The following is a 14,634-nucleotide window of genomic DNA, read 5'->3' as shown; positions in this document are numbered from 1 at the left end:
ATATTTTTTTGGGGTGAAAAAATAATTGTTGCACATCAAAAAAAAATAAAAAAATTTGTCAACCATAGACTACAACACATTTGGTGAATTGGTTGCCCTTTTGTTAATTTTCAGGCAAAGCAAAATGAGTCAGATACACCAATCACTACTTCTAAGGACTCAAAGGCATAGATCTTATCAATAGTTAAAAAATTATTTATGATTGTCACGGACACAGTACTTCCAACCGCAGGTGACTTTAGGTGTGACTATCAGGGGTCACTCACTCAGTCTCTAACCCACCTTGCACACAGGTTAGACTAACACGAAAGCACCCCAAATACCAACCAACACCCACAAAACTCATTCGCTGCCACCATCTATCATTCACAGGCGATAGAAACCTAATGTGACTATTCCCCTGTTCTCTCTAACAGGTAATAACTTACAATACACCAATGCATTAAACACTCTCACTATAGTCAGTTAGTTCCTACTGATTCAACAATTACTTCAGCATGCAGAGGGTTAAGGCTCACAGTTACACTCTTTCAGGCTAGGTTCGTTTAGAGCACCAAAGACAATCTTATTAAATTCTCTTTAATATTATAAAAGGTATAACAGTGCAATTAACAAAAAGATGTTACAAAAAGAGACATATATTCAATAATGCAATTACAAACAGTTGTAAAAACTATAAAAACATGGAAAACCTATACTTAACTCCAAAGATATAGAATTCCTGGTCCTGGAGGCAAGAGGAAACAAATGGGATAACTTCCAATCGCAATTGGTCCTCCAAAGTAAATCCAAAATTTAGTCAGAAGAGCTGACGATTTATTAGTGATTTCAGGGCATCAGGTAACTGCACACTCCCCCCTCAGGAATGTAAGGGGGCATGGCCTAGCAGGACACAGATTGAGTTTTTATGACCTCCTGTGAGTAGGAACTGGACCAAGAATATATAGTGAATAAAGTACCCCCTCTTGTAAAATATAAGGATATTATAAGTTACCGAAGAGTTTCATGACCATATAAAAACACGAGGCTGAAGGCCGAGTGTTTTTATACAGGTCATGGAACTCCAAGGTAACTTCTAATATCCTCATATTTTGCAACTGGGGGTACTTTATTTATTATAATACACAAATTTCAGTGAGTCATGTGACAGAAATTACATCAGAACTCACCGTTTATAACTGATGACATCAGAACTCACCGTTTATAAGGATATAATTTACAGGATATTCATGGCTTTTATGTATTATAATGAACATAACGCTCCATTGGAACATAGGAGAGAGATGATATTATATTCATAGGTTATTAATTCTCTCAGGGATTCCATAGATACTAAACATCAATACTGTGTGACCTGCCCCTGCCCAGATATTCACATCTAATATACAGAGTACCAAACCTAGTCATGTTTGGACTCATTGGAAAGATGAAATTGCCTTGAACCCTTAACCAGTTAGGATGTTGGTACAACAGGTATGGGTTCTGTAAGGATAAATATATTTGAGTATACATTATATGTGACCTTCACTTCACCTTTGAGGGTCTTGCTGGGAACTTTAAGTTGTCACTCCTTGTGCTTCCCTCTCCCCATTGAATGGCTCTTATCAGCCAGAACATGGAGGAGGGCATTACAGCTCTGACCCCTCTGACCATAGTGAAAAGAGGCCTGTTATGTGTCTGATTTAGATGTTGGCAGAAATATTTCTCATGATACCTTTGCCTGTTTTATTAACTATTACAGGCCTGTATCATGACAATGATTGATAATTTTTTGCCACTAGCTATCATTTTTTAACTTAATAACCTAATATTGTGCAATGCCACTCACAATCACTACTTCTGAGGACTCAAAGGCATATATCTTATCAATAATTAAAAAATTATTTATGATTGATAATTTTTTGCCACTAGCTATCATTTTTAAACTTAATAACCTAATATTGTGCAATGCCACTCACAATTACTTTTTCTATTTACTATCTTCTGTGCATATTAACGCTTACCTTATTTTTCCTTGTTTATATCCTACAAATCATTGTTTATAATAGAGTATTTCGCTGTATTATTTTAGGAATCATAATAATCTTGCTTTCTGAACCTAATTTCAGAGAAATTGTATACCTAAAAAGTTGTTCAATAAAAATAAAGAAAAAAGAGAAAATATAATAATTGGAACTATGCAATGTATATGCTAAACATATATTGGGGCAGCAATAAGAATCACAGCAGCATATATAAAATGTATGCTAAATTCTTTGTAATTAGAAATAGCTGTTGTAATCCTTGCACTGTGAAGAGAAGCCTATCACAGGTGGTATTCACAGAATGCATGTAAAGAGGTGCCTACTATTTGAGTCAGCTCAGGTCTGGACTCTGGCATTTCAAGTACACAGAGGCGCATACAGTCACCACAGAGTCGATAAATAGTGACTGCTTATGACATTTTACAGCAGCCCCTCTGGCAACTGCCAGAATCCACAGATTGCCAATCTGGCCTTGAGTCAGAGCACAATATAACCTATTACAAAGGGCAAGTGAAAAGGCAAAGATGTTACAGCGAAGTCTTACACACTAACACTGACTGTAAGAAAGCTTAATATGTACAGAATTTGAGCCTTTTAAGAAGTAAGCTTGACCTATAAACATTGTTAGCCATATTATCTTGTGTCATCTTTGCATTTGTCTTATACTATTTAGCCACTAGAGGGCAGCAATATTTTTTTTCTTTGGAAACGGACAATGTTGTTTTGCAGCTATTTTACAAATATCAATGAGCAGATTTTGCAGGATAATTTCCAACTGTAATTAATGAGACACACAGGGGCAGATTTATCAAAATGTGACAGAGCTCACCACAGAAAAAACTCACTCACTTTCTGTTCATTCCTAAGGGATTTTTAAAAGCATATTTATCAAATGGTAAACTCCATTGATAAATACGACGCCCCTTAAATAGAAAGATGGGCAACATTTTTGAGGAATGTTGTTATGTATGTTCCTAATTCACAGCTAACAGTTAGACAAGGCTCCAGGAAAACAGGATGCAGGATACTGTGCATAGGACACCCACTGTGACTGACCTCTAGCTCTGCCCAAGGCCAACAATGAATAATAGCAACACAGTTTCCACCTTCCCAGACTTAATGCTGCATAAAAGGGAAAGATCATCTATGCAGAGCTCAAGAGGAAAAGGCATACTTCATGTTTTTTCATTTATACAAAAAGGAAAAAAGTGTCAGTGCCCCCAGTTTATCAATGTGCATATATATATATATATATATATATATATATATAGATGCACCGTATCCACTATTTGGGATTCAACGCATTACTAGTCCGAAGACAAACCGAATGCTAATTTGCATATGCAATAGGTATAAGGGAAAAAGTGGAAATAACATTTATTTGTGATTTTCCTTTCTGCCCCTAATTTTTATATACAAATTAGAAATCGGTTCGGCCAGGCACAAGGATTCGGCCGTATCCGAATCCTGCAGAAAAAGGGTGATTTCTGGCCGAAATCCAAACCCCATGTTATAGTGTGGAGTTATGTTGTCCCATAAGGTGGTAGGTAACCTCTCGGCTGAGAATATTAGCAAAAGTCTAAGTGCAGGTGTATTGGGGGGCACAAAAGTGCTTTTGTCTCTAACCACAGGTCTGCTGTAATCTGGGGAGTTCTTAAAGAATAGTTTCAGTTTCAATTTCCTCTGAAATTTGTATACATCTACCAGTAAGTCAAAAGTGTGGTGGAGCGCTGGGGACAAAAGAAAGACCCTTGGATAATAGAGATATTTCTCCGGTGGAAAGTATACGCTTAAAAATTATATTCTCTTGCCCTGGGGGGGGGGTTTCCCTCTTGAATGTATGGCCCCCCATCTTATATGTCCTCACTGCCTTCTATTTTCTTAATTTTGTTTCGACCGCTAAAAAAAAAAAAAAAAAGATTTGGAAGGCCTATTGTCAGGTCCTGTATCTGAGTCTGTAGACTGGTCCAAACTGTCCATCGTTTGCAGCGTTCTAGGTATATGTTTTCTTCTCTGTAAGGGTGTCCTATAGTTGTCGGATCTAAATCCCATTAATCACCCATACACCCGCTTGGTTTTATAGTCATCTGAAACTTTTTCAATTTGTTTTATTTGAATACAGTCCTTTTTATATTTGTCCACCACCTTTTGAAGTTTCTCCAACCAGTCAGCGACAGTGTCAGTTTTCAATGATTCTAAGTATTAGTTTCCTACTCCCGTAATCTCCTCCCTTGTCACAGCCAAGTCTTTACCTACCTGTTCCACAACATATAAAATAAGGTCAAATGAACATCTGTTCAGAATACCACACCATTTAGCACAAAAATCTGGATTGCTATACCCGAAGGTAGGGATACTGTTAATTCTAAAACCCCTGGGAATGAGACGTTGTCTGTGTGAGTTAGAGAGGTAAATGCCATGAAGTTGTAAGTCCAGTTCTTTTTTTCTTGAGATTTAGAAGATCATGGTTAATGTCAATATTTGGTTTACTCACGGCTATACTGTATATAGCGGTGTTTCTGTAAAGAGAATCCTGTCTGCACCCTGTATGGTAAAGGCAAAGTCCGAATTAGTGTCAATGTCAAATGGCAGTTGTGAAGAACTCTCAGCCATGCCACCAAGGATTAAGCTTCTAAGCCAAAATAGAACACTCCTGTCATACATACTGAATCAGTGTCTCTGTGGTCGATCCGTTGCTAAGACTTTCTTGTTGGAAACAAGCAGGTTCTCAAGTATAAACCCGTCACAATTTACTCCACTTTTATTTCCCAGGAACATCTGAGTTCTGGGGGTTTTTCTGAACAAAGATTTTTAGTGAAGCAGTATTCAGTTTATGAAATTAAATCAAATGTGAAAAACTGGCCGTGCAAAAGTGTGGGTACCCTTGTAATTGTGCTAATTTGAATGCATGTAACTGTTCAAAACTGATTACTGGCAACACCAAATTGGTTGGATTAGCTCGTTAAGCCTTGAACTTCATAGACAGGTGTGTCCAATTGCAAGTTGTGCTTCTGTTTGACTCTCCTCTGAAGATTGATAGCATGGGATCCTCAAAGCAAAAGTTCTGAAAACAAAGATTGTTCAGTATCGTGGTTTAGGGGGAAGGCTACAAAAAGCGATCTCAGAGGTTTAAACTGTAAGGAATGGAATCAGGAAGGCCACATGCACAGTTGCTGTAAAACCCAGATCTGGCAGGCCAAGAAAAATACAGGAGCGGCATATGTGGAGGATTGTGAGAATGGTTACAGACAACCCAAAGATCACCTCCAAAGACCTGCAAGAACATTTTGCTGCAGATGGTGTATCTGTACATCGTTCTACAGTTCAGCACAATTTGCACAAAGAACATCTGTATGGCAGGGTGATGAGAAAGAAGCCCTTTCTGCACTCCACCACAAACAGAGTCACTTGTATGCAAAAACTCATTTAGACAAGCCACAGTCATTTTGGAACAAAGTGCTTTGGACTGATAAGACAAAAATGTATCTATTCGGTCATAACAAAAAGTGCTTTGCATGGCGGAAGAAGAACTGCATTCCAAGAAAAACACCTGCTACCTACTATTTGGTGGAGGTTCCATCATGCTGTGGGGCTGTGTGGCTAGTTCAGGGACTGGGGTCCTTGTTAAAGTCGAGGATCGGATGAATTCAACCCAATATCAACAAATTCCTCAGAATAATGTTCATGTATCAGTCACAAAATTAGAAATCTACAAAGGCATTTATGCAGAGGGAGAAGTACAATATTCTGGAATGGCCATCACAGTCCCCCAACTTGAATATCATCGAAAATCTATGGGATTATTTGAAGCAGGCTGCCATAAAATTTAATTGAACTGGAGAGATTTTGTATGGACGAATGGTCAAAAATACCGCCATCCAGACACTCCTCAAAGGCTATAGGAGGTGTATAGAGGCTGTTACATTTGCAAAAGGAGTCTCAACTAAGTATTGATGTAATATCTCTGTCAGGGTGCCCAAATTTATACACCTGTCTAATTTTGTTATGATGCATATTGCATATTTTCTGTTAATCCAATAAACTTTATGTCACTGCTAAAATACTACTGTTTCCATAAGGCATGTTATATATTAAAAGGAAGTTGCTACTTTTATAGCTCAGCCAATGATAAACAAAACTCCAAAGAATTAAGAGGGGCTCCCAAACTTTTACGTGTGTATATATATACCCATTCTATTACCATTTAGCGACACGTTTGCAGACTTGAATGGTGGATATATATATATATATATATATATATATATATATATATATATATATATATATATATATATATATATATATATATATATATATATATATATATAATAGATCGATAGAGAGAGAGAGTGCGTGCGAGAGAGAAAAGGGTGTAGCTAGAGCTCAAAATTTTATATAGAGGTAGAGCTAAAATGGATTCGGACTCTTGATACAATTGCTCCGAAGTGACTCAGTGAAAGTATTCTCTATCATGCTTCTTATAATCTGATTAATTATATTTATGGTTTTTAGAAATTTTAGATGAAATAATATTTATATATATATATATATATATATATATATATATACACACAAAATATGTAATATATACACACACACACGTACATACACACATAAATACATACATACACAATCAAAATCAATCGATTTTGGAAGACTGAAGCAACACACGGGTATTACCACCTGCGATTCGCCAGTGGGAAAGCATTTACAGGAGATTAGTCGCTCGTAGAAAAGGAAATTTATCGATGGTGATTAATCCCTCATTATTATTCACTAGGTGGAGACAACCAGAGCAAACAAATGTGTGCCCTCAGGCTTATTAGCAATTACCATGCAGTAACCATCACCTTTTATGCAGATACACATGTATTTCCAAGAGAATGCAAAGCACCATGGAATAACAGGGCAACTCTGTCAATCCATACTACCTCATTAGACAATTTACATTAAATGAAAAAAACAAAACAAAAAAAAAACACATCTGAATTCAGTGAAGAAAATTACCTGTCCCCAAAATGTCACAGCATCTTCCACGTGAGACACGCACACACTTTCCACTAAGGGGGAAAAAAAAGAAGAGATGTAAATAACTCTCAGAAATGTAAACATGTCTGGAGATAATTTTGTTTCACAAGCTGAAGAGGTCATCAATTAGTGTTTAAAAAGTGTGATCGCTTACAGTCTGGAGCAGCATGAGAGAACTCCATGCTACTATTCTCTAGAACAGTGATCCCCAACCAGTAGCTCGTGAGCAACCTGTTGCTCCCCAACCTCTTGGATGTTGCTCCCAGTAGCCTCAAAGCAGGGGCTTATTATTAAATTCCAGGCTTGGAGGCAAGTTTTGGTTGTATAAAAACCAGGTGTACTGCCAACCAGAGCCTCCCAGTCCACATAGGGCTACCAATAGTCAATAACAGCCCTTATTTGGCACCACCCAGGAACATTTTGCATGCTTGTGTTGCTCCCCAACTCTTTTTACATCTGAATGTTGCTCACTGGTGAAAAAGGTTGGGGACCCCAGCTCTAGAATAAACAATTGCATTCAAGTTCTTCAAACTATAAACACTGAACATATAGGTTCAAAGTGAACAAACATGAAAAAAGAATATGTAAACTATTTTATAAGCATGTTTGCAAACTACGTTTACATTTATAAAATATCTTGAACATTTTATAGATACTGCCGTGGGGTTTGTGTGAATCAACTCTCTTTGAGAGCTCTCACTGAGTTATTTAGGGTCTGGCCACACGGGCAGATTCGAGGAGATTAGTCGACAGGCGACAAATCTCCTCTTCTTCACGGTGACTAATCTCCCTTCGCCAGCCTTCCGCCCGCTAAAATGTAAATCGCCTGGGGGCAGGCACACGGAACACTTGGTTTTCCGAAGTTTCTTTGTGAGGCAATTACGGCTGACTTCGGAAAATGAAGCGCTCAGTGTGCCTGCTCCCAGGCAATTTTCAGTTTAGCCAGCGGAAGGCAGATCGGGGAGATTAGTCGCCGCGAAGAAGGAGATTTGCCGCCTTGGCGACTAATCTCTCCAAATCTGCCAGTGGCCAGACCCTTAGTGAAACCCAACATGAGTGTGGTATTTAGCAATCTATACAAGGCTGGAGGAAAGCAGCTACTTTTCTCTGGCTGACAGTACAAATTAAAAATCATCTAGAACAGTGCTGTCCAACTTCTGTGGTGACGAGGGCTGGTAGCCCACATAGTGGAAATCAGTGTTAACTACGCCCCCCTTTTAAAGCACACCCGTGTTGTCTCAAGAACTTTTAAGTGTTAAAACAGAGACTTACACCTTCTTATTCTTATAAAGTCTTAGTGAATAGTGTTCAAATGTAGAGAAAGGATACTTGGATGTAACTTTGTTGTGTTAAATGTCTTAATACCGATAAAGTTTGTACTGGAATGCAGGCAGAGACACTTGGGAGTTCCAATAAAGTTTTAAAGTTCAATCGTCGTGGGAAAATAAAGAGTGGACATTCAGAAAGAAGTCATTGCTCCTGGAGGAAGCTGTACAGGCAAAACACGTAAAGCGGTGAGGAATATGGAAGTGTGCAGAAGCGAACCGGAGACATGTGCATTGAGTTTTCAGAAACGCTATGAACTTGCGCATCTACGGCAGGGACTGTTACTATATTTTAAAAGCGGATGTACGAAGACACTTTTGCGAGTGCAATTTTATTACTATTTATTAAAGTGTAAAAACGTTTCTGGACATGTCTTTCTATATTGTCTACAAAGGAGGAATGAGAATTGGAAGTTAACTTTAACCCTGTGAAGTGCAAGAGATTTTTTTATGTTTGTGAGTATAATATAACACCAGAGCTTTCGTGATTCAAAGTGTGGGTATTTATAGTAACAAAATCGTCCATTCTGGTCAATTACTAGTAATTTGATGTTTAATAAGACCACTATTCACCAATAAGACTTTAGAAGAATAAGAAGGAACTCTCTTTTTTAACACACTGATTTTCTATATATCAAGAACACTGGGTGTGAGATTAAATCAGGAACGCTACACTGTATTTTTCTGTTTTTCTCATATCCTTTTAAGTGATACAGCTACCTTTATTGGAATTCGAACTGTGTTGAAGGCAGAAGAGAGGCTGAAAGGTTGCTGGACTTGGGATATATTTGGTTTGGGATTCTTTTGATAATCTCAAGAACTTTTAAGATCATGCCCACATTAACGGTGGTAACATTCTAAAAATGATTGGTGCTCACTGCAGGGATATCACTCATGTAAAAAATGCAAGTCATAGCCGTAAATATACCATAAACATACCCTTAAATCAATATGCCGCTGCTTCTACCCTGTGGATAACACAGCAGCACCCCCAGCACATGAATAAACACCTTAGACCCCCTAAGAACAATTTACAAATTCTAACAAACCCCCCAGAACAAACCCTACCAGGCTCCTGTCCCACAGGGTACAGAGTAGGGCACACACAGGGAGCATAGGGCAGGCAAGAGTCGGGCTGGCAAAGTATGTCACACACAGGCAAAACATGGCACACACAGGCAGAGCATGGCACACACAGGCAGAGCATGGCACACACAGGGTGCATTGGGCAGGTAGACTATAGCACACACAGGGAGCATAGGGCAGGCAGTGTGAATGCAGGAGCTTACAGTCTGAATTTGAGGTGTTAACTATGCAAGGGCCAGTTAATCTCAGTACTGATACCTTTTAAAGCTTACACATGGTAAGCGATCATGGCAGGCAGACTTTCATGTGGGGGGCCACTGGCCACCACCAGTTGGACAGCCCTGTTCTAGAAGGTAGCAAGCAATATGCAGAGATGTAGAACATCAGGAAAGCCAAAGAGCAGATTAACCGTTGTCTGCGAATGTAGGAGTTCCACCAAACCCTTAACAGCATAAAACTGCTAATATCTGCAAAATGTTTACATTACAAAAGTGTGCAGGACTTTGTACAAGTTAACACTAATTTTTGTAGTATTAATGACCCTTTAAACATGAACAGCAACAATAGATTAGCAAATTGCATGACAGAATACAAAATAAATAACCCTGTTGCAACTATATAGCATTTTACATTTTAGTTGGGATGTGCTGTATGTTCCTCTTGTCTCTGCATTAGTTTCCTCTGGATATGTGTTGGATTTCCTCAACACAAATGCATGCATGCAAATGGTTCATGATTAAAAACAGACAATGGTTTGAGTGTGTATGCAACAGAGACCTTAGATTGTAAGCACCGCTGGGGCAGGGAATGAGAATGATGTAAAAAAAAAAAAAAAGTCTGGACAGAAAGTGTATTTATAGTTTTTGAATAGAGGCAGGTAGAGAATCGACTGCTGTGAATCTTCCAGAAAGTGGTGCTCAAATCAACAAAGTGGCATTGCCTTTACAGGGGTTGCAAAGTTCACAAATTACATACATGGATTCTAACAGAATCCCTTAAAAGGAACACTTTTCCAAATAGCATTTAATTTTTATGGTTTTTTTTATACCTTTATTGACATATTAGCACCACTTTTCCAGTTACACCGGACAGCTGCACCTGGAAATTATTAAAATCAAAGTGTAACAAGCCTTGCTCTGGAAATCTATTAAAATCAAATTGGTAACAAGCTGCTCTCCCATGCCCGTTTCAATTCTTCTTGCTTTTAAATGGATTATTTATTTTTATGAAAGTTTGAATGAAAACTCCATGGTGGTCCGGTGAAGTGATCCGAAGGTGCAGCTTTTAAAGGGGAAGGAAACCTAGTTGGCGCAAAAACCCTCCCCCCCCTCCCTCCTCCCCCCTGGCCTACCCGTCCCGCTGGGCAAATGCCCCTAACTTGTTACTTACCCTTCTGCGCAGGTCCAGTCCAGGGAGTTCACAGACATCTTCTTCCACGCGATCTTCTTCCTGCCTTGACCGGCGCATGCACAGTAGGAGCATTTTGCCGGTACGATCTACTGCACATGCGCCAAAAGTACATCGTGACTTTTGGTGCATGCGCAGTAGATCCGTACCGGCGAAATGCTCCTACTGCACATGCGCCAAAACGCTGTTCAAAGCAGGAAGAAGATCGCGTGGAAGAAGATGTCGTCTGTGAACTCCTTGGACTGGACCTGCGCAGAAGGGTAAGTAACAAGTTAGGGGCATTTGCCCAGCGGGACGGGTAGGCCAGGGGGAAGGAGGGAGGGTGTGCAACAACACGGGAGGGGGGGAGGGTTTTTGCGCCAACTAGGTTTCCTTCCCTTTTAAGTCTTGGATGTATATTCCTGTGGCCAGGGCAGAAGTGGAAGTTCAGCTGGCTAGAGTGTTCTTCCCCTCCTGGAAGCGCATCTACCCTTTTCATTACTAATTGGTACCAACCTCATATCTCACAGTAAAAGCCAATCTTATAGTAGAATGACGTGTATCATTGACATTACTCTAAGGGGCAAATTATATAACCTCCGAAAATTCGCCAGCGACAGCTTCAATCACATCACTTCGCCAGGACAACGCTAATTCACCAAAATCCGAAGTTGCGTCTAGGGCGCTGAACGCTGGCGAAGTTGCGCTAGCGTTACTGTGCCAAGTGAAGCAAATTTGCGTTAGTGTTCCCTAATAAGTTTAGCCTATCACCCCAAAAAAGGATAAGACACTAACATGTTTTGGGAAAATTGTTCAACTATTTTTTTTAGGAACTCCTATCTAATCTATTGCACTTTGCCTGGTCTGAGGTGGTGAAGGCAAGTCTGGGGCAATGTTAAGTAAAATTGTAAAAACGTGTGCAAATTCGCCAGGCATTAGGGAGCGAAGTACCACTAGAGTCTATCGCCTTTGCTAGTGAAGTTACACCAGCGACCTTTAGTAAATCAGCGAAGTACCGAAATGATGTCACGCTGGCGAATTTTTGTCCGTGCTTGTCCCTTCGCGCCTTTAGTAAATTTGCCCCTAAGCTGGCAGTAGTACTCGTTTCCAATTTTCTCTCAGTGCAGAAAGGAGAGCGAGTTGCCCGCAGCCTCTGATTTCCATAGAATGCCAAGATAAAAATGCCCAAATCAGTATGGTGAACGGGAGACATCATCGTAAAGAGAGTTACCACGGTCAAACCAGAAAATATGTTTCTACAGTTTGGAATTATAAAGGAACAGATCATGTTAAGGGGCGGTTTACCTTTAAATTACCTCAACATGACGTATATGCTGATCTTTTTTGTTTTTTTTATATACACAACTTTCAGTTGGTCTTCTTTTATTTGTATCCAAATTAGGGATGCACCAAATCCAGGATTAGGACTTTCTCAACAGGATTCAGCCGAATCCTTCTGCCCAGCCAAACCGAATCCGAATTTGCATATGCAAATTAGGGGAGGGAGCTCACGTGACTTCACGTCACAAAACAAGGATGTAAAAAATGTTTTTCCCCCTTCCCACCCCTAATTTTTATATGCAAATTAGGATTCAGTTCCGTATTCGGCCGAATCTTTCGTGAAGGATTCGGCCGAATCCAAAATAGTGGATTCGGTGCATCCCTAATCCGAATGCTTTAGCTTTCTGTTGGGCAGCTTTCCAGTTTGAAATTTCAGCAGCTAGTGGGTTGCTAGGCTGCAGTTTACGTTAGCAACCTAGCACCCTCCCTTCCTTGAAAGCTGAAATGAGGTCAAAGAAGATGGAAACAAATTTTAAAGCTACATAATGAAACACGAAGGCCATTTGAACAGTTGATGTGAGGTTTTTTTTCTCTCAAGGTTCCAAGGAAAAAGTAACTGTTCTAGAGATTCTGTATGAGGTGGGGGGGGGGGGGTTGTGGGCCACAGCCTAAAAATCCCTAAAACTCAGAGGTGCCATGAAATAAAAATCTGTGAACTGCAATTTTGTATCACGACGCACGAATACAAAGTCAAGCGGAATCAGCAATGGGTTTCCTTGCACTCACTCACATTGTACGAATACACGGACACATGGTTATTAAACGAGCCGGCTGATTGTATAGGCCTAACTCAGGGAAAGCAGACTGTGACAAAACTAATTGAGGGGGAAGAAAGGCAAACGTGACAGCTCTGATTGTTATTGCCCCCAACTTTGGATACTCCAATAACCAATAGCTCCTACTCACTTATGATCACTTCTCTGAAGCTCAGTCGCAGGCAAAACCAGCAGTGCAGCCCCACAGACGACAACCACACCCTTGCTGCTCTTTACGCGGTGCTCACGGCTACTTGATTGAAAAGCACTTCCGCTCAGACTTTCTGACTCCTCCCCCGCGTATTTCGCGCCTTCCGCTCTGACTGCCTGTGCTGTGCTCCGACCTTGCCGCCTTGGAAACAAATGGCCCAAGTTCCAACGCGTATGTGTGTTGCGAGGTGGCCCACAAAGAGGTCTCGAAAAGAACGTCCTCACTTGTAGGTTAGTAAAGTGTGAGGGCCCAGTTATACAACCAGTACGAGGACTCTACACTTTCTGTATAAATGCACATGGACTGGAGTTGCTACATCTTATAAGGCGCTATTCTGTTGATAAGTGAGTGTAATAAGGCTACTGTACTACCAGGGTAGTAACCTATAGCAACCAATCAGCAAGTGGCTTTTTTCATACAGCTGCAGGTTGCGTAATGAAAGCAGACCTCTGATTGGTTGCCATGGGTGACTGCTAGGGTTGGCACCTGGCCGGTATTTTACCGCCTAGCCGGTAAAACACCTGGCAAGGCCGATACTACAAATATACTGGCAATGTAGCTGCAGCTAAATTTATAATACCCTTAAAAAGACCCCCTCGGCCCACCCCCAATCCCCTGTAAACTACTTTTGTCCTCCGTTTGGAAATCTCCACCCCCTTTTTAATGTTATAGCCCCGCCCCCTTTGACATCTCACCAGCCAGTAAAAAAATTAGCAAAAGGTGGCAAACCTAGTGACTGCCCAGGTGCAAATTTGCCCAATGTTTATAAATGAGCCCCACTGTGCTATAAGGAAACATGAGTTGTATTCGAACAATATAGTTTTGTACACACCCGTGCCTATATAAGGAAGGAGCTTGCATTGAACAGGGCTGGATTGAGGGCAAGGTATATAGGGCTGGATTGAGGTCAAGGTAAACAGGGCTGGATTGGGGGCAAGGTAAACAAGGCTGGATTAGGGGCAAGGTGAACAGGGCTGGATTGGGGGCAAAGTGAACAGGGCTGGATTGAGGGTAAGGTAAACAGGGCTGGATTGAGGGCTAGGTAAACGGCTGGATTTAGGGCAAGGTGAACAGGGCTGGATTAGGAGCAAGGTGAACAGGGCTGGATTGGGGGCAAAGTGAACAGGGCTGGATTGAGGGCAAGGTAAACGGCTGGATTGGGGGCAAGGTGAACAGGGCTGGATTGGGGGCCAGGTGAACAGGGCTGGATTGAGGGCAAGGTAAACAGGGCTGGATTTGGGGCAAGGTGAACAGGGCTGGATTCGGGGCAAGGTAAACAGGGCATTTGACTGAACATTCTCCATCAGGAGGGGTCTTAATGGTGGGAGGAAACTGGAGGGCAAGGTGAACAGGGCTGGACTGAGGGCAAAGTGAACAGGGCTGGATTAGGGGCAAGGTGAAGAGGGCTGGATTGAGGGCCAGGTGAACAGGGCTAGATCGGGGGCAAGGTGAACAAGGCTGGATTGGGGGCAAGGAGA

The 14,634-nt window shown here is 40.9% G+C and overlaps 1 protein-coding gene across 3 annotated transcripts in view; it reads right to left on the bottom strand.

Moving 5' to 3' along the window:
* stk31.S (serine/threonine kinase 31 S homeolog) overlaps positions 1-13,428 on the bottom strand; it is a 69,477-nt gene extending 56,049 nt beyond the window's left edge. For 2 of the 3 annotated variants that reach the window (XM_018269227.2, XM_018269228.2), the window contains exons 1-2: positions 13,097-13,428; positions 7,032-7,084 (exon numbers count right to left, since the gene is read on the bottom strand). In XM_018269227.2, the coding sequence (XP_018124716.1) occupies positions 7,032-7,084; position 13,097 (54 nt within the window). In that variant the 5' untranslated portion in view covers positions 13,098-13,428. The remainder of the gene's footprint in view (positions 1-7,031; positions 7,085-13,096) is intronic. The other variant, XM_018269226.2, reaches the window with a different exon arrangement.
* Positions 13,429-14,634: the final 1,206 nt, after the last annotated feature.

Source organism: Xenopus laevis, chromosome 6S, assembly GCF_017654675.1.
Source record: "Xenopus laevis strain J_2021 chromosome 6S, Xenopus_laevis_v10.1, whole genome shotgun sequence".
In the NCBI taxonomy this organism is placed as follows: Eukaryota; Metazoa; Chordata; class Amphibia; order Anura; family Pipidae; genus Xenopus; species Xenopus laevis.
Note: the sequence above shows the minus strand (reverse complement) of the source record. Positions and strands in the feature narration are given on the sequence as shown.